The sequence below is a fragment of the Pogoniulus pusillus genome, chromosome 25 (genome assembly GCF_015220805.1).
Source record: "Pogoniulus pusillus isolate bPogPus1 chromosome 25, bPogPus1.pri, whole genome shotgun sequence".
NCBI classification, from domain to species: Eukaryota; Metazoa; Chordata; class Aves; order Piciformes; family Lybiidae; genus Pogoniulus; species Pogoniulus pusillus.
In genome coordinates this window covers 6818638-6839865 of record NC_087288.1, presented here as the reverse complement: position 1 = coordinate 6839865, position 21228 = coordinate 6818638, and the positions used below count along the sequence as shown (strand labels likewise).

Genomic DNA, 21228 nt, shown 5'->3' with positions numbered 1-21228 from the left:
CTGGTTTGACAATCTTGCTTTCTCCTTAAGATTTATCATCACAAAGGCACGGTGGAATCAGAGGATAAATTCTGGTATTAACAACGAGCACAGTCAATTGCGATACACTCTAATTCCCCCTAGCAGATTTCAGATTAAATCTTCCAGGATTAATGTACCTTCCTCTGACACTGTTAAATCCTGCTTTATGTAATTAGCTTGCTCTATCTTGTGCAGGTACCACGGTCTGATTTTTAATTGAAAAGCCATCTAAAGGAGCAACGTGTGAAGTAAAAAGCACGTCGAGAAGGTCTCAGGCTCTGTATGCTCCAAGCCATTATCATTTAGCTCGCTACCGACTCGAGAAGGTTCATTAGCAAACCGCTGTGTTTACATTAAAACAAACCGAATCTGAAGCTCAGGAATAGAAGAACAATCAAGACAAGAAGAAAGAGCATGCATTTGTTAATGATACTTACAATGTGCAGCTCTAAATAGTCTCCCAGCCCAGTAGAGCTGTCCACTCGCACCAACACGGCTTCCTTTTGAACGGTACTAAACCCTATCGCCAGCCTGTCCGCACGAGTGCTTGGCCGGTCGTTAGGAGGCCACGTGTAAGTGATCTGTCCACCACCTTTGCTAAAGATGTATGTTGTTCCCGCTGCAAAAGAACAAATAAAGGGAATTAGTCCCTAAACACACATGGAAATCACAGGCTCTGCAAGAATTGAGACGTTCTCCTGCAGCAAATGGATTCATAGAAACAAACAAGACCATGTTTCAACAGGAAAGAGTCTCTGTAGCTGGAAAAAAATATCTTACAACCACTGAAATTGGTGCTCTTCATGTAGTACAGCCAACACAAAACACAATTGCATTTGAAGTGACTGAAAACACCAAAGCTCTGATTCAGGAATGCTGGTTTACTCAATGAGTTCACAGATTCACAGATTGCATTGGGTTGAAAGGGACCCTCAAAGGTCATCTTGTCCGCTCTCCCTGCAGTCAGCAGGGACACCTCCAGCTACATCAGGCTGTCCAGGGACATATCAAGGCTGATCTTGAATGTCTCCAGGGATGGGGCCTCAATCACATCCCTGGGCAGCCTGCTCCAGTATTTCACCACTGTCATTGTGCAGAACTTCTTCCTGATGTCCAACCTAAACCTCCCCTGCTTCAGTTTCAAACCACTGTCCCTCATCCTATCACCACAAGCCCTTCTGAACAGTCCTTCCTGTAGGTCCCCTTCAGATATTAAAATGTATCTCTAAGACCTCTGTGAAGCCTTCTCTTCTCCAGGCTGAACAGCCTCAATTCTTTCAGCATGCCCCCAGAGTAGAGGCGCTCCAGCCCAGCCCTCTGATCATCTTGGTGGACCTCCTCTGGACCCACTCCAGCAGCTTTCATGTCTCTGTTTTGCTGGGGACCCCAACACTAGACACTGCACTGCAGGTGAGGTTTCAGCAGAGCAGCATAGCAGAATCCCCTCTCTCCATCTCTGGTCACATTTATTTTGATGCAGCCCAGGCTGCCATTGGCCTTCTGGGCTGCAAGTGCCCATTGCTGGCTCATGTCCAGCTTCTCATTCACCAGCACCCCAAACCCTTTTCTGCAGGGCTGCTCTCAATCTTATCATCCCTCAGCCAAGCTAGGTGGCAGAACCTTGCACTTTGCCTTACTGAACCTCACAAGTATCTCCTCAGCCCACCACTCCAGATTGTCCAGGTCCCTCTGGATGGCACCTATCACATCTTTGAGTCTTATCAACCTCACTGCTCAGCTCGGTATCATCTGCAGACTTGCTTAGGGTGCCTCAATCTTGCTGTCTATAGTACTGATAAGTTCTGAAGCATATGCTGGTAAAATCTGTTTCTGTGGTGTGCAGAAGAGGGTTGACTTGAATCAAATGCTTTCCCAATATGGCTCTATGTGGAGCAGAACTGAAATACTTCCACTTATCTCACGAGTGACCAAAAAGCCCAACAACCCATCTCCTCACACAACACAAATATGTACACCCTCCCATATGTCATCGTGCCCAGCGAAGCAAGACATGACCAAATACATTCAGATAAGGCACTCGTGGAGCTGAGGTTTATCAGCTTATGACAGATGGGTGTAACAAATTGAAACATACTTCACCTGTCATGTCAGGACACAAAGATATCTACCATCTAAGCAAGCAATAGCTTGTTTGCATAATGCTCCATGCAGAGCTTGTAAAGTTGGAAATCTGTGCACATTTTATCCAGTTCTATAGTCTGTTAAAACAAGTGCTGCAATCTAAACCCACTTAGCACCCAGGTGCTTAACTTCAGCAGCAGCATTATTATTATTATCTCTGAACAACAAAAAAACCCCTCTCCATACCCTGACATTTTCCATTAAAAAATCCTATCCTAAACAATAGCAGCGAGCAGGCAAATTGTGCATGCTCTTGATCTTCCATTTGTAAAGTCGCTACAAGCTGGCCACTTCTTTCCTCTGAAGATAGGTCAAAGCTTAGGCAGATAAGGCAGCAGACTGTAAATGTAGATGTCTGTGTTTACAAACAGGCTTCATTGTGTGGCTACTCTCAGCTTTATGAAATGTAATGTAGTTTATCCCACTCCATTCTCTCACTACATAATTCCCACGTCCACATATGGAGATAGTCCATACCACTGGAACTGCCATTTTCTTTCCTTCAGCAAAACTGCTGTGACTTTATGTAAATGTGGAGTCACAGACCCATTCCTTAGGGGTTTTCCAGTGCCATCAAATTGCAGTATTTTGAGCACTGTGCATAGTAGCTCTGAAGAAAGAGACTTGGGGGTGTTGGTTGCTGAGACCTCCAGGTCTCTTTTGCCTGGCTGCTCTCCAGCCACTCTGTCCCCAGCCTGTAGCACTGCTTGGGGTTGTCATAGCCAAAGTGTAGAACCCTGCACTTAGCCTTGTTAAATCTCATCCCATTGGCCTCTGCTCACCCATCCAGCATGTCAAGTGTGTATGACAAAATCCTAACCTCCTGCTCTCCCACCACGGCCTTCTCCGGGTGCTGTACTCTGAAATGCACAACAATCTGTTGCATGCTATTAAGCAATGGTTCAACCTCCAGCTCTAGTAGACCCCAAACCAAAGATATGTGAAACAGGTAATATCTGTCTTGATGGGGTCCAAGTTCTCCTTTTCACTGCTAGTGCTGACTTCAAATCTTGAAGCAATGGAGGAGTGACAGAGCTTGGACCTTCACAGAGTATATGTCACATTGTTGTCTTTAGTGAAAGGATTTATTATGTGTTGATTGAAAAACTGAGGGCTTGATCTAAAGCTCATTAAAAACAGTGACAGCCTTTCTGCTGACTTCATAAAACATCATGTCAGGTCACGAATGAGGTTCTGAAAAGGAGCAAAACTGGGAAGGCTAATAAAAATCAACTCCTTACACCTCAATGTCAGAGATGAAACTGTTAGAACAGTACATAAGATTTAAGTGGGAGTGCAGAATTCTCCTTTTCTCAGTTGCAACAGATGTGTTTACCCAGCATAGAAGACAAAGAAAAAAGCCTGCCATGCGATGGTGGAGTCATACTGAAGATGATGACCCAGAAGGAAGTCTCCAGATCTGAACAATGAGAGCCTTTGTTGCTCTCACTCACAGTGAATCTTTGTGGCAGTTGTGCAGGGGATAGAAAATCTGCTGCTGCCCCAGTGAAGCCAAGGGCTGTGGCAGTAGGACTGGAGAAGGCTAGATGCCTATCTTTACCTACTTAAAATCAACTTCAAAGGGGAACACCTTACCACAGAGTGGCTTAGGTTGGAAGGGACCTCAGAGATCATCTACTCCAACTTCCCTGCTATGGGGAGGGACACCTTTCGACTATTCTCAGCTGCTCAGGGCCTCATCCCTGAATAAACCGTGGCTTATGGTTGAGTTTTGGTTTGGTTTGTTGGGGTTCTATTTTTGGTTGGTTGATTTGGGTTTTTTTGGGTTTGGGATTATTTTTATTTGGTGTTTTTTGGGTTTGGTTTTGTTTTTATGGCAAAGCTTTCCCTTCTCTATAACTGACCATTTTGTAGCTCTTCAAACTGCATGTCTGGTTACAGGCTAATGAATCCATGCTGATGAACACTGATCTGCCTCTGTCTAAGCTGCAGAGGGAGTCATGTTCTTTGAATTTCCTGTATTAATTATGAGAAAAATGGGTCAGAAGCCATTTGAGAATAGAGCCTCCAGTGTTTATATTTCAAGAAAGACAAATACAATTCTGTAAAATTTATTACTCTGGGATTGATCTTAGTATATATTCTGACCTCCCATTAACTATTAAAGGCTAGAAATGGAGCAGTTGTTGGAACCCACCCCACTTACTATCAGTTTTGGATACGTTCAGAAACAACAGGGGAAGATTAATTCACTGGCTCCATAAAGGCTTTTATGCTCTCTGACAGACCTTATAATGTCTCTGCTGCTCTTTCAGAGCACTGTCAGTAAAAACCAACCCTCTTCCTCCTCTCTCTTAGCTTATGGCACTGTGTTGTTTGGGGGTTTATCTTCTCAAGAGAATTGAAAGCAGTGGAATTAGAATGTCAGGAATAGCAACGCCATCAGCACAGGACTCATAAGCAGGCAACTTTGCAACATGTCAGTGCTATCTCTCAGCCACAGAATTTACTGCATAATTCTTTATGGGCCCATGCATCTACACAATGTTTAGGAAAAAAATGCCCATAGAGCTCTTGGAAATGCTTAACCATGAAAGCACAGTTCCTATTGTAACAAATTGCCAGTGGTCAAGAAGCAGTAATGTTTTTTAATGGCCTGAGTCTCTCAAGTCCTACTTGGTTGCAAAATTCATCTTTTTGAAATAGTGCACTCATTTCAGCCGAGCCAAGCAGCAACTCAAGGACATCTGCTTACCTATACAGTATTAGGCAGATAAATATTTTGTTTAGTACCCATTTACTGCATCTATGACTGCCTATGACCGCAAAGATTTTCAATATTTACTGCTCTGAAGTCACATCTGATGCAGTTTAATAGTTTGCTCAAATCAGCAACAAATCAACAGCTTTCTACCTTCCCCAAGTTCATCCCAATTTTAAACTTAAGGTATATGGCACTAAAGGGTAGTGTACACAGCATAGCTCCATTTGTCCTCTATGAGATCAGTAAATTGATGTTTATTTTCCAGATTCATGTAAGATTTCAGGTGCTGCTTAAGTGAAAGCAATGAATCATAGAATCATCCAGGTTGGAAGAGATCTCCAAGATCATCCAGTCCAACCTAGTACCCAGCCCTGTCCAATCAACTAGACCATGGTACCAACTGCCTCATCCAGGCTTTTCTTCAACACCTTCAGGGACGGTGACTCCACCACCTCCCTGGGCAGCCCATTACCATGGCAAATATATGGATCCCAATGAATTATGATTCCATCACACTCTGCAGCTGAAAAACTAAGACTGAAGGCTGTAACCTTCAGTAATGAAACCAATAAGCTGCCCTTCCACTAACAGTAAAGCAATTTTTTAACTACTACACAACATATGAAGGGTAAGCATTGCTGGTTATAATAAGAAATTACTCAATAAATGTAATTTCCTTCCTTATCACTACTTTACTCCATTCTGGGCTAGAATGTGAACCTTCTTATTCCCACTGCTAAGTAATTACTTGCATTTATAAACCTGCTGAATCCAGTGAGACTGTTTGTGCAGGTTACTACTAATTACCAGGAGTGATGAATTTACAATATGAATATTGTATATGCACATATATTTGCCCAAGCATCTATATGGAGCCATTAATCACATTTGTTATGTTCAGGGAAACACATAAAACACCATTCAGACCTCTTTTTACTTTTTCATCTATGTATTTTTACCCTGCCCAAGGTGGAGATTCAGAAAAATTCACCAAATTTCTTTACATAGTTTTGTATGGATTCTCCTGAGATTAGTAATGAAAGGAATACTTCAAGTGTGGATATGTCAGAGGGGAGAGAGGGAGCTGTTGAGAAATCAGCAATTTAGTGGCTTAAAAAGCAGTCTTCTGAATAGACTGCATCTTAGAGGTGTTCAAAAAAAGCCTGGATGAGGCACTTAGTGCCATGGTCTAGTTCATTGGACAAGGCTGGGTGCTAGGTTGGACTGGATGAGCTTGGAGGTCTCTTCCAACCTGGTTGATTCTATGACTCTATGATTAGAAAGAAGTTTCTCAGTACAAGTGTGATGGGACTTTGGAATAGGCTCATCAGAAAAGTTATGGATGCCTCCTCCTAGGGATTGTTCAAAGCCAGACTGGATGAAGCCTTGAACAGCTGAGCCTAGTTGAGACATGTCCCTGCCCATGGCAGGGGGTTAGAGTACATGGTCTCTGGGGTTCCTTCCAACCCGAGTCATTGTAGGATTCTTTCTTAGCTGGGGATGTGTCTTGAATTATTTACACAGGATAGGGAATGTGTGCTGAGAAAATAGAGAATCTATCCCAAGGTGAGGGAGAAGAATGGTCACTAGGGTTAACCATGGGAAGGAGATGGGAAAAGTTGCCAGAAGAAGTGTTTCAAACTATCAGATCAGATTCAACTGAAGATTTTCTGAAGGCATCCTGGTATGCTGTCTCCCAGTAACCTGGGCAGGGGCCCAACTATGGATTGTAAGTTCTTTGCTGCAATAACATCAAGCTTCTCTAAGCACAGGCTGTTTAATAGTAGAAGAGGTGCACTGGATGGGGAAGGAAGAGGTTTAAAAACAGACCATTGCCTGTAGCTCTCCAAAACACTTGAGCCACAGGAGTGAGCAGGGAGAAACATTTAATTTTCTGGCCAGGCTCCTCAGACTTGTGGATAAAAGGGCCTAGGAGAATATTTATGCTACTCCTTTGACCACACTCAGCTTGGCACACTTCAGAGGGTCATAGTTTTGCTGGAAATTGAGTGCCACCCAAAACACTTTCTAGTTAGGTCCTTGAACCTGTCTGACTGCATGCTCATTGCTATGACCACTGTCAGCAGCTCTGTTGCGCCCGTGCATTTGTCATCTCTGAGATCACAAACTGCATAGCATAATTCTTTAGCAAATCAGAGACTCATTTTGGTTGGGAAGCATCTTTAAGCTCATTGACTCTAACTGTAAACCCAACACCATCACTACAGCAAATGAAGCATGTCCCAAACTGCCATATCCACATGGTTTTTGAACATCTCCAAGGATGGTGGCACCAGCCCCTCCCTGGGCAGCTTGTTCTAAGGCCTGACCACTCTTGCAGCGATGAACTTTTTCCTACTATCCAATCTAGAGCATTACTTTGTTTATTGATCTCCTATTCCACCAGAGCAGCTGTAAAAGCAATCATTGACCAAACCAGCACTGACAAAGGCCACTGCAGCTAAAAATATCTTAATTAATGGCACTATCTTGCCACTTCAAGTAAAGATGCTGATGAAAATGAAGAGAAAGGAAAATGCCTATCTACTTACTGTCTGCTTCCTGCAGCACCCACCTTTCACTGTGCCACAGCTAAGCTCTAAGATTCAGTCCTTCTGTAGAAGAGACTGAAGACAAATCACATTTCTGCACCCTCACAGCAAAGAAGTGTCTCCTCATGTTGAGGAGGAACCTTCTGTGTTCCAGTTGTACCCGTTGTTCCTTGTCCTATCACTGGGCACCACCAAAAAGAGCCTGGCACCTTCATCCTGACACTCACCCCTCAAATATTTATAGACATTGATTGGATCCCTTCTCAGCCTTCTCTTCTCCAAACTGAACAGCCCCAGGTCTGTCAGTCTTTCCTTGCAGTAGAGATGCTCATGTACCCCAACCCTTGCAGCTCTCTTTTGGACCCTCTGCAGTAGATCCCTGTCTCTCTTGAATCTGGAACTGAAGCCTATTTCACAGCATGGGACACTGTTGTGGTCAAGAAGCTACTTTTGTTCAAATGATTATTAGCTGAATATGACCTCAACCAGCTCAGTCAGCAGCTGAAGGAAAGCTTTGAAATGAGCCAACAAAGCTGCCTCTTCTGTATATAAAAGGTCAGAGAATCACAGAATTGTTTAGGTTAGAAAAAAGACCTTTAAGATCATCAATGTTGAAACAGAAAAACCTTCACCTGATTTCTGCTGTCTGCTGCCTCTTTCAGTTTCTCTACCACCCAGTCACTGCCAGTTAATATCAGTTTAATAACAGGCAGAGATAAGATACAACCTTTTTACAATCATTGATAAACAAACCCTGCACTGTTTATCTGCTGCAAATTCAAAGACAACTTTATGTTGTATGATAGAACTTCTCTTCCCAAATGACTACAGAGACCCTGATTTGCTTTCTCAGAGCCTACAAAGCTTTTCATCACACTACACCCCAGTTTTCAGAGAGAGCTACGGAACAGTGCTGTGCACGGTTTATTATTTTCGACTGTCCCCAGGAGCTGTCTCCAGCTAGAAGTCTAAGTGATAGTAGAACAACACAGTCTTGAGTCAGGTGAAGCATCCTGGCCTCTGCAATAACATTTTGTGCAGGTTCAAGGCAGTCACACACAAGCAAAGGTTTGTCCTCACATCACATATGTTGCCGTAGGTGACTTAAAACATCAGCTCAGCACCATGCTCTCCCTCCACATATACACAGAGAGATGCATGCACACAAAGCAAACCAAGAAAAGCTCCAACCAAAATAACAACAAAACACAGAATCACAGAGAAACATTCAGGTTGGAAAAAGACCCTCAGGATCACCAAGTACAACCAATACCTCTACTCTACAAAGTGCAGCTTAAACCATATCCCCAAGCACCACATCCAAATGACTTTCAAACACATCCAGGGTTGGTGACTCAATTGCTTCCCTGGGCAGTTCATTCCAATAACTGATCACTCTTGCTAGGAAAAAAACGCTTCTTAATGTCCAGTCTAAACCTACCCAGTCACACCTTGAGGCCATTCCCTCTTCTTCTGTCACTAATTACCTGTGAGAAGAGATCAGCACCAACCTCTCCACAATGTCCCTTCAGGTAATTGGCTGTAGACAGCAATGAGGCCTCCCCTCAGCCTCCTCTTTTTCAAACTAACCATCCCCAGCTCCTTCAGTTGTTCCTCATAAGATTTGTTCTCCAGGCCCTTCCCCAGTTTTGTTGCCCTCCTCTGCACTTGCTCCAGCACCTCCACGTCCCTCTTGTAATGAGGTGCCCAAAACTGAACACAGTCCTTGAGGTGTGGCCTCACCAGAGCACAGTACAAGGGGACAATCACCTCCCAGCTCCTGCTGGATGCAGCATTTCTAATACAAGCCAGGATGCCACTGGCTTTCTTTGTCACCTGGGCACACTACTAGCTCCAAAACACATACCACAGTAGCAGAACACAAAATCACCTCCACAACCACCAAAGAAATAAACCCAAACAGCCACAATCCAGCAACAACAAATGAATCATAGAAAAAAGAGCTGTATACACTATTTTCTCACTGCTCCTTTCATCCAGTTTATGGCATTATTATTTGGACAGAACGATGACATGAGGAATGCTTTGTAGGTGGCACAATAGCATTCCCACTCCATCTAAAATAGTATTAGGGTCTTGCCATAATTTGCCTTTTTGGAAACAGGCTCTTGACTAAAAGCAGTGCTCAAGCTGACACCTGACAAATGTGCAGCTCTGCTTTAGGCCTCAGCCACTCGGTCTGAAGTGTGGTCTTATTCCAGTGCACTCCCTGCATTTGCTGAGAACTCCAGGAGCTAGGTCATATCATACTTCTCCCAGCAATGCAACAGACACATTTTTTTCCCCTACGATGGAAGCCCCACCCTTGGTGGTGTTTAAGGTCAGTCTGGAATGGGCTCTGAGCAACCTGATCTAGTGTGAGGTGTCCTTGACCATGGCAAAGGGGGTGGAACTAGATGACTTAGGGCAACGAAGCTGGTGAGAGACCTGGAACACAGCCCTGTGAGGAGAGGCTGAGGGAGCTGGGGGTGTAAAGCCTGCAGAAGAGGAAGCTCAGGGCAGACCTCATCGCTGTCTACAACTACCTGAAAGGAGGCTGTAGCCAGGTGGGGTTGGTCTCTTCTGCCAGGCAACCAGCAAGACAACAAGGGGGGACAGTCTCAAGTTGTGCCAGGGGAGGTCTAGGCTGGATGTTAGGAGGAAGTTGTTGCCAGAGAGAGTGATTGGCATTGGAATGGGCTGCCCAGGGAGGTGGTGGAGTCACTGTCCCTGAAGGTGTTCAAGAAAAGCCTGGATGAGGCACTTAGTGCCATGGTCTAGTTGATTGGACAGGGTTGGGTGCTAGGTTGGATTGGATGATCTTGGAGGTCTCTTCCAACCTGGTTGATTCTATGATTCTTTGACCCTTGAGGTGCTTTCCAGTCCTGACAATTCTACGATTCTAAAGTTTGTAAGCAAAGGTGGTTTGATGGCTGTGAAGAAATTTTTTCATGCAGCTTAGCATTGGTATTAGAAGTTAGCACCATTCTTACCATCATAACTGCCACAGATGGTTAAAATACCAGTTTCAAAGAATTTAAAGGATTTTCTAACTGGAGTAATTTTGATATCTTTACTCAAATCAAGCAGCATCTGACATCTCAAATGACCCCATTGATTTAGATTAGATCACTTAGCTGGAGAAAAGTGCTACTCAGTTTGAGCAGGCACATCAAACTAACAGTTTTCAATTGTATCTAAAATGAATAAAATTTTGAGAAGGATTTTAGCTAAGCAAAACCTATCTGCAAGGATTCCTAAGAGAATGCAGAAATTGGAGTATCTGTTCAACTGACTTATTAACAAAACATGAATTCATTTACTGAGTGCCAATAGACTTGATAGCATTTAGGCTCTGATCTCTGAGGTCCCTTCCAACCATTCTGTGATTCTGCAAAATGATTTTTTTATTACATTTGAAACAACCACAATAAAATAAAGTTCTAGGGTTCGTTAGAAATTCATAGCATCATAGAATGGTTTGGGTTGGAAGGAACCTTAAAGACCATCTAGGTTCAACCCCCCTAACATGGGCAGGGACATCTCTCACTAGATCAGGCTGCTCAAGGACTCATCCGATCTTAGCCTTGACCACCTCCAGGGAGGGAGCATCCACCACCTCCCTGGGCAATCGGTGCCAGTGTCTCATCAACCTTACTGTAAAGATCTTCCTGCTAATCCCCTGTCTAAATCTCTTATCTTCAAATCTGGCTGGGAAATGGGTCCCTCTCAGAGATGCTGAGGATGCTGGGAAGCAGAGGTTGTCCCAGGGTGTACTCACAGTGGCACCCCATGGGGTTGGCATTGGCCAGCTGGGCAAAGTCTGTTGATCTCATTACCAAAACCAAATGAGTTATTTTGTGAAAGAGCAGAGTCCTTCTAATGCAAATCTGACACAGACTGGTAAAAGAAAATGGTTCTTCTGCTCAAGAATCTCTCCGGTCAAAGATTTTACTGACTGCCTATTACATATCACTTTTCTAGGATGGATGGCTGTTCAAACTGAATATAGACTGTTTCTGTATGAAATGTAGGCCAAGTAATTCCACATTATTGCCTTGCACCTTTATGTAACCTAGATGGCTAGAAAATGATACATTTCTGAAATCAAAGCCTGCTTTAAATGTCATACTGCAGTCAACATGAAACATTTTAATCCATTATAACTCTATTAAAGGTAACAAGAACCCAACGTGCCTGCTTCTGAAAGCTTGCCAAAAAGTCAGATGGAAATTAAAAGCCAAATGTCTATAAATAAAGCAAGGTTTTATTCCACCTACAACCTTGTCAACTTAGAGTTAACGATAAATTCCTTGAACAGCGTCTAGAGAAGTGGAAACTGCGCTGCAAGGAAGCACGTTTGAGAAGGCAATGAGATGAAAAATATTTCCAGAGGGATATAGTGGAAAAGCATTATCAGATTGAAATTAGTAAATTCAAGGACTGCTGAAGACAATAGGACCGTTCTGGTCCCCACACTCCTTCCATTAGGAAGTGTCAAGGTCCTGTACTTCAATTTAACCACTGCTACATTAAATTCCATTAAAACAAATGGACTGGACGTGCACCGATTTGCTCTGTACGGCTTATTAGCTGTGCCAACATACAAGAGGAAAGCAGAAGAATACAGAAGGATGCAGTGCATGTGCACTGATTTGCTTCTTAGGGCTCAGTAGCTGTGCCAACCTACAAGGAGGATGCAGTGAAGGGGCGGGCTAGTTGAAGGGATTTGCAACAGGATGCAGAAACTGGGACATTAGCTCAAACACTACGTAGGTCGGTATAGACCAAATGTTGCTACCATCTGTTGGTGGCCTATGTGAAATCATTTGGTGGTTCCAGTCCAGGGACCTTACAAACACAACAGATACCTGGCAAAAGTTAGAAATTCTGCAAGCCAAGTAACTTGAGTTGTGAGAGTTTCCAAGCTTGCTGACTCAACTCGGAGGCCTGCAAGTTGAAGACAAACTGCTTATGCACTGGGATCTGAGCATCTCCCACAGATGTATAACTGCACAGATGTACATATGGGCCAAAAAGAAAAGAAAAACAAGAGGAGAAAATCCTAATTTAACTTCTCTGCATATAAACCCATCAAAATGCAATGTACTGTTCAAAGAAATAACATCATTACATTTCTTCCAAGTCATAATTTCATACACAACACAGTGCCTGAAGTTGTTTTTATTCAAGCACCTACAGCAATGTCCTGCTTCTCAGAAGTGTTGCAGCACTTCTTGAAACCTTTAAAAGTCAACCCCTTGCTCTTTAAATGAAGATACAAACATGCCTTACAATATTTGATTGTCTTTAAATGGACAGAAGTTTGGCTGCAAATGCCTCGTGTGCTTCAAGGCTAAAGTCTTCCTTAGTGGCTACCTTACAATTACAATACTCCAATTATCCAATCTTGTGTTAACTTTGTTATTTTTAATTGACATTTATATTATCTTCCTTGCTAAATTGTGCATCTCATCATTTACTCAGGAAAAATCCCAAAATGCTTAGAGAGCTCTCTAAAGCAGTAAAAAAATCCAACAAAAAAACAACCCATGTCTTAGTAGAAATGTGTAACGTGCTGAAACTAAAGCACTGCTAACTGCAAGCCTGTTAAATTCACTGGAAAAATGAGACAAGCACAACTTGCATGTTAGATGCTGGAATAAGAGAAGATGCTACTATTACTCACAGCAGAAATTTGCTACTGGCAGCACTGCAAGCTACAGAGTTCGCTGAGATGGAGCCTCTTCTGAAATTAGCAAGTTGTGTCACGGAAAATGTGCAGTCAACTTCAATACTGCTTGCTCAGAAGTGTAGTGGAGAGCAAGAAGGTCTGTGGCATACAAACACACAGAGAATTGTCTGGCTTGGAAGGAACCTCCAAAGGTCATCCAGTCCAACCCCCTCTGCAGTCAACAAGGACATCCTCAACTAGATCAGGTTGCCCAGAGCCCTCTCAAGCCTCACCTTGAGTATCTCCAGGGATGGAACCTCAACCACTTTCCTGGGCAGCCTGTTCGTGTTCCATCATCCTCCAATCTAAATCTGCTCTTCTCTAGTTTGAAGCCATTGCCCCTCGCCCTGTCACTGCAGGCCTTTGTATACAGTCTCTCTCCATCCTTCTTGTAGCCCCCTTCAGGTACTGACTGCTATTATGTCTCCCTGGAGCCTCCTCTTCCAGGCTTGAGCAATCCCTGTTCCCTCAGCCTGTCTTCATAGCAGACATTCTCCAAAACTCTGATTATTTTTGTGGTCCTCCTCTGGACCCACTCAGTCAGGTCCATTTCCTTCCTTCTAGGCTCCAACCCTGGGTGCAGTACTGCAGGTGAGGTCTCACCAGAGCATACTCTTCTACTCATTACTCAATTACTAATAGCTACCAGATAAAATGTCATGGTAGCACTTCAGTAAACTTGCAGCTGACATCACTGTTGATTTGATCCAAGTTGGGGAGGCTGTGCAGAGGGACAGTTCTGTCTGTCAGAGTTTGGTGCCTGTGTTTTGTCCCTAGGCTTCTGCTGCTCTGCCTGGATCTGTGTAACCCAACTAATATTCTGCTTCCAACTCCCCTTGATGATCCTTCCAGCTCACCTTGCACATAAGGCAGACTCTGGGATTAGGAAGAGGGGCTGGACAGAAAGTGGAAGAGTGGTAGAAGCCCCTCCTGGGGAGTCTGATTTCTGGAAGGGCTGTTGTGTTTCTGTACTACTTTTAACTTGCTTATTTCTGTCTATAGCTGTAAATATTTGTAATATATTGTAAATATTTGCTTGTATAATTGAGCTAAGCTGTAAATAAAGCTGCATTCCTTAACTCCCAGTCGGCTGAGTCTAGACTGGGTGAATTCATTGTGTGAGGGAGTGGGTAACTCCCAAACCACCACATAAGGCCATGCTACAAGACAGACATTGAAATGCTGCAGCAGGTCTAGAAACGTGCACTGAAGCTGGTGAGGTCTGGAGCACAGGTCTGGTGAGGAGTAGCTGAGGTTTTCAGTCTGGAGAAGAGGAAGCTGAAGGGAGCCCTCATTGCTCTCTACAACTACCTAAAAGGAGGTTGGTGTGAGGTGGGCGTTGGTCTCTCCTCCCAAGTAACAAAGGACAGGACAAGAGGAAATGGCCTCAAATTGACCTGTGGCAGGTTTGCAATAGAAACATTTATTTGCTGTAAGGGCAGTTGAGACCCAGAACAAGCTGTCTGGGGGAGTGGTTGAGTCCCTATCCTTGGAGATATTTTAAAGAGATGTAGATGTGGTGCTCAGGGACATGGTTTAATAGTAACTTGGTACCACTAGGTTAATGGTTGGACTTGATCTGAAAGGTCTTTTTTAACCAAAATGACTCTATGATTTTATGAAATTAAAGATATTAAATCTTTGGAAAAAAAAATCAGCTTAAGCTTCTCTGCAGCACATGGATCCACCACTGAAACAGCTGTTCAGTTGCTAGAGGCATCTCAGAGGCAGAGCTGGCAAGGAGAAGGACTGATGAGCAGGCTACGCATTATCTGCAGTCTTAAAGCACTGCATTGTTGTTCTCACTGCAAGCGTCAGCAACCCCAAACATTCCTGATACTTCATTTCTTTTTGTACACCAAGTAATTAAACTCATTTTAAAACCAAAGTTAGTCTTCACCAGTACTCCACACACTCAAAACTCAGAAAAGTAGTAGGTAAAAAGAATATGATGTAAAATATCTGGTCGGTTGGCTCAAGAGAAGGCTGAAAAGAAGAACCAGCAAGCAGCTACAAATGACATTCTCTATCTGGAAAGATTTCCTAGTCATTATCCCAAGGATTGATTTTGGGATGTCGATGTTTGTTTATGCTATCAAAGCTGCACATGAAACAAACAGTGTTTAATAGGGGTACACAGATCCAGCTTTAAGGTTATTAGACCATTATAATCACAGCTAACAGGGGCCAGCCAGGTTGGGCCAATTCACTTCCTTCCTACTTCTTTCTGGTCTACTACAGAATAGATTTCCAATTGTGGTCTGGCACCAAACCGCTTTGTGCCTTGTCATTATGATAATTGCTATCATTCTTCTTTGGAAAGTCCTTCTGCTGTTGTTTGCAAGCAACAATTCACTGCCAGCTTAGGAGGATAAAGAGCTACAGTAAAAATAAGCTTTTCCCTGGTTTACTTAATTAGGGAGCGTGGTTTAACCACTGGATTCCACAAGACAGAACCTGATGAAAACAGTGTTGGGCTGTAAGCTATTCATTCATCTCAACAGGGCCTAACTCAAGTGTCAGCTCTGCCACTTCAGATGCCAGTACTATCAGCTATGACTTAGTTTACCCATGTATGCAAGACAAGTGAGCAGTTAATCACCCTCTGAAGCCTAATTAGAGCAGTGATTTTGTGTAGGCCCTTTGCTTCCAGTCGTCCGGCTGGAGGAAATTAGGATTGCTTTTAATTTCCTGAAGTGATGATCACTCTTCAGTATTTTGGGAAGCCTTCAATATAGCATTTTATACTAGCATAGAGAAAGATGTTAAGGTCCCCTCAATGTTATAAGTAATACTAATGCATGCAAAAAATTGTTATGGGCAGAAGTGTCCTGAGAGATATCCCACTTTTTAATTTGCTTTCATCTAAGTTTGCCAAAAAAGAACCCACAAACCCAAACCAAAACACTTCCCAAGAAAAATTACAATGGCTCAAAGAGACTGAAAATCAGCCTTGCAGAATCAGTTCATGGAATCAACAAATAGTTTGGGTTGGAAAGGACCTTAAAGATTATCTAGGGATAATAGGGCAGGGACATCTCCCACTAGACCAGTTTGCTCAAGGTCTCATCCAACCTGACCTTGAACACCTCCCTAGGCAGCCTGTTCCAGCGTCTTGCCACTTTCACTGTCAAGAGTTTGTTTCTCATCTCCAGTCTAACTCTCCCTTCTTCCAGCTCAAAGCCATTGCCCCTCAGCCTGTCACTACAAGCTCTTGTCAAAAGTTCCTCCCCAGCTCTTCTGTAGCCCCCTTCAAGTATTCAAAGGCTGCTCTAAGGTGTCCCCAGAGCCTTCTCTTCTCCAGGCTGAACATCCTCAACTCTCCCAGCCTGTGCCCATAGGAGAGCCTCTCCAGCCCTCTGATGATCTTTGTGGCCTCCTCTGGATCAGCTCCAGCAATTCCACGTCCCTCTTATGCTGGAGGCACCAGAACTGGACAGAGTACGCCAGGTGTGGTCTTGAGAGCAGAGTAGAGGGGCAGCATCACCATGCTAACCTAAAAGTTCAGAGGACTCCTGCACTGCAGAATTTCTTTCACAGATTTGCATAAAGCATGCTTCTAGAAACATTTCTACATCTCACACAAACAGTAAATCCACTGAAGACTCCAAAGGAGTAAGAACTAATTGTACACAATTTGACTGGAAACCAGTGAGTTTTACAAGTCGTAAGGCAAAGGCAGCTCTCGGTCTGTCTGATACATGAACATCAATCAGAAGTTGAGATTCACCCTTTACATCTAGAAGGGTGTGCTCTGTTTAGCTCTCAAAGGCCACTCCACATTGCTTGCTGACACATGCTGTCATCTCAGTAAGATGGCTATTCAGGGAGAGGCTGGCTTTGTGACCAGTTTGCTAGGATCTGGCATAACAATGCAACCTAAGCACTGCAGTTATAGAGCAGAGGAGTTTTAGTTTTGGTGGTTTGTGGTGTTTTGGTTTTGTTTTTTGTTGTGGTTTTTTTTAGTACCCCTGCTGTTCTAAAGTGCATTGTGAATATTAACATATTCCAGTAAATTAGTTTGCACTCATTATCATAAGCAATTACTTACTGTTTAGATGCTGCTGATATCAAATTGGCAAGCAATTTGCAAGAGCTAATACATAGCATTAAAAAAAAGCCTTTTCCACATTCTAACAGTATGAGAAGACAAATGTTTCTAGTAACACAGTGCTTTATGGACAGCTGCCTCTCTGTAAATAAAAATTCTGTGCACCTCTTCCTATCTGATATCTTTTCTTCAGCAGCAAGCAGATAACTACCTGAGGCTCTGTGACAAACTCTTTCTAAACTCTGTTTTGATGCCGTGGAGTAAATCATAAATACCTCAGGCCAAGTGCAGCAGTAACATCTCATTCAGGTTGAAAGAGAAGCTGTTTTCATGCTCATTTCTGAAAAGAATAGTTTAGAAAATATATCGATGTGAAGTTCAGTTCTTTGCTCTCAAAGCTATTACTTGTTCCTTGTGTAACACTGTTGGATGGCAAGGGTAAAGCAACAGCTTTGTCCTCAAGATATAGGTAAGAGCAGAACAAGCTATGGAGAACCTGTCCTGCTACCAGCAATAGCAACAACCTAAGCCCAGGCAAGCAGTAATCCCAAATGAAATAACCAAAGTCAGCTCAAAATAAAAACCCAAGTGAGAAAAGCACTGGGCCTCCTTATCTGAAGAACACTTAGTGAGTCGTACAGAGACAATCCTAAGATTGTCAAAGAAAAGGATGAGCAAAAGAGAACCCAAAGAACTTTCATCACAGAATGGTAGGGCTTAGAAGGGACCTCTGGATATCATCTAGTCCAACTCCCGTGCTAAAGGAAGCCTCCCTAGATCAGGTTGCACAGGAATGCATCCAGAAGGGTTTTGAAAGTCTCCAGAGGAGACTTCACAACCTCTCTGTGCAGCCTGGTCCAGTGCTCCATCATCCTCAGAGTAAATAAGTCTCTCCTTTATTTCAGGGATTAGTCCGGGCTTGGGGATGGTGAGATTGAGAGCAAACCTGCAGATAAAAGAATTGGGAGTACTGGCAGATGAAAAGCTGGAGAGGAGCCAGCAATGGGTACTTGCAGCTCAGAAGGCCAATGGCAGCCTGGGCTGCATCAAAAGCAGCATGGCCAGATGAAGAGAGGGGATTCTGCCACCATACTCTGCTTTGGGGAGACCTCACTTGCAGTGCCATAAGGCCCCCAAGACAAAAGAGATCAACCTTGATGTGTCTCTGGGAAACCTGATCTATTTGGAGATGTCCCTGCAGACTGCAGGAGGGTTGGACAAAATGACTTCCGAGGGTGTCTTCCAAACTGCTATAACCTGTGAATCCATGTAATAAAACCCCCTCCTGATCTGGTGAGATAAAGAATCTGTTTAGACTGCAACCAGCTGGTTGAGGCTGTGTGCCTGTGAGTTGCCTGCACGGGCACTGTGCCTTAGCTACCTGTTTATACACAACTGCCTTTAACACAGCTGTGAACCTTAATGGGGATCTTGGGAATCCCACATAACATAAACAAACCACAATAGTTTTAAGCAATTCCCAGAGCATATATCTAGAAATAATTTGTGATCTCAGGTCTCAATCTCTCAAGCTATATTTCAGTGTAGAACCAATTGCTGTACCCATCTTACCTCATAAAATACACAAGAGTGTAAGAGAGGCACTAACGCACCCTTAACTCTTGGAGCACAGTGGTCCCCATCTGCCATGCTCCATTATCCATTCTTCTCTTACCTGCTATTGGGTTGAAAATAACTTGGCTAAAAACAGGCTTCATTTTGAAAAAATCCTTTAAGTTCTTAATCATATTTTACCCTATTCAAAGCTGAAACACTTCCTGCACCTTTCTTCTAACTAACCACCATTAAAAACACACCTTTCTAAATTCTTGTGTGCTGCAACTCGAACCTTCCAGTCAGCCTTGTGAAATACATGACTCTCAGAGCTAAAAATGATGTGGTCTCTCAAACAAAGCAAGGGAGCTCTTTGCTGATTAGCAAACCCTTTTTTGGGTTGTGTTTTAGTGGTTGATCAGGTTTTTTTTTAATTCTTATTGACCTTGAGTAGGAAAAAAGAACAACATTCAGCAACTGTTTATAATCAGAGTGCTTCAGATGAAGTGATCTGCACAGCCACTCTGCATTTCCCCTTTCAGCAATCCTTCATCCTCTCCTTCTTCTAATCCTAATCTGCAAGAGGTGTGACAAATGGCTTGGTTTCTAACAGTGTGGCAGAAAAGGCAAGAAGCTCTCAAAGCCAAGGCCATGGCTCCAAACAAATCTTTCTCTTCTGTTGGGGAAAAAAAAAAAGCATGACCTTACAGCTGATGTTCAGATTCATCTCCTTAAGCTGCTACACTAAAAGAGAAGGAATTGAAGCTTCAAAATACCTTTTGATCAATCAAAGTTGATGTATAACAGCATGCAAGGAATCCATCTCTTTCTCTCTCTCTCTCTCTCTCTCTCTCTCTCACACACACAGAATTGCACAATGTTTTAGGTTGGAAGGGGCCTTAAAGATCATCTGGTTCCAAACCCCCTGCCACAGGCAGAGACACTTTCTGTATTTATTTCACCCCCTCAAATCCCAAAAAAGCAATTCCTCCATTTTCTGAATAATCACAGAATCATAGAATCAACCAGGTTGGAAGAGACCTCCAAGATCATCCAGTCCAGCCTAGCACCCAGCCCTAGCCAGTCAACTAGACCATGGCACTAAGTGCCTCATCCAGGCTTTTCTTCAACACCTCCAGGGTCAGTGACTCCACCACCTCCCTGGGCAGCCCATTCCAATGCCAATCACTCTCTCTGGCAAAAACTTCCTCCTAACATCCAGCCTAGGCCTCCCCTAGCACAACTTGAGACTGTGTCCCTTGTTCTGTTGCTGCTTGCCTGGCAGAAGAGCCCAACCCCACCTGGCTACAGCCTCCCTTCAGGTAGTTGTAGGCAGCAATGAGATCACCCCTGAGCCTCCTCTTCTCCAGGCTCTACACCTCCAGCTGCCTCAGTGGGCTGTGTTCCAGTCCTCTCATCAGCTTTGTCACCCCTCTCTGGACACATTCCAGTATCTCAACATCTCTCTTGTATTGAGAAGTCCATGGCTGCACATGAAATTTGGCCAGAGGACTGCTAAACTTGAACTAAAATGAAAAAAAAAAAAAAAGAAAGAGAAAACTATTTCCTTAAGCAGCAATCATTATTAATTGGTAGTAAACCTCACTGATGTTTGCAGGCCCAGCTATGAGTTACTTGTATCTACATTATACACAACCTTGGCAATGATGAAGCAGGAATGTTTCAGAAACAGGAATCATAAAATCATAGAATGCTAAGGGTTGGAAGCGACCTTCAGAGATCATCGGGTCCAATCCCCCTACATAGCAGAGCCACTTAGGGCAGATCACACATCTAGGTGGGGTTTGAAGATGTCCAGAGAAGGAAACTCTGCAGCCTCTCTGGGGTGTGTGCTCCAGGGCTGCAGCACTCTCACAGTAAAAAAGTTTTTTCTGATGTTAAGATGAAATTTCCTATGATTGAGTTTCCACCCACTGCCCCTCATCCTGTCACTGGGTATTAGCAGCAAGAGCCTGGCTCCAGCCTCCTGACAGCCACTCTTCAGATATTTGTCGACTTTGATAAGGTTCCCTCTCAGCCTTCTCAAGACTAAACAGCCCCAGGGCTCTTGGCGTTTCCTAGTAAGAGAGACACTCAGTCCCTTAACGGTCCTCATAGCCTCATAGTTAACAGAGACAACTCCAACCAGATCAGGCTCCACAGGGACATATTGAGTCTGATCTCGACTGCCTTCAGAAATGGGGCCTCAACCACATCCATGGGCAACCAATTCCAGTGTCTCACTACCCCCACATCCAGTGAAAACATCCTTATGTCCAGACTACATCTACCCTGCTCCAGTTTCAAACCACTGTCTATCATCCTATCTACATAGGCCCTTCCAAACAGTCCCTCTCCAGCCTTCCTGTAGGTCTTTTTCAGATACTGAAATGTAGATCTAAGGTGCCCATGAAGCCTTCTCTTCTGCAGGCTGAACAACTCCAATTCT

The 21228-nt window shown here is 43.6% G+C and overlaps 1 protein-coding gene across 39 annotated transcripts in view; it reads right to left on the bottom strand.

The window, feature by feature from the left end:
* Positions 1-21228, bottom strand: part of NRXN1 (neurexin 1) — an 841287-nt gene that overhangs the window by 272641 nt on the left and 547418 nt on the right. For all 39 annotated transcript variants that reach the window (XM_064164294.1, XM_064164293.1, XM_064164292.1 and 36 more), the window contains one exon: positions 459-640. In XM_064164294.1, the coding sequence (XP_064020364.1) occupies positions 459-640 (182 nt within the window). The remainder of the gene's footprint in view (positions 1-458; positions 641-21228) is intronic.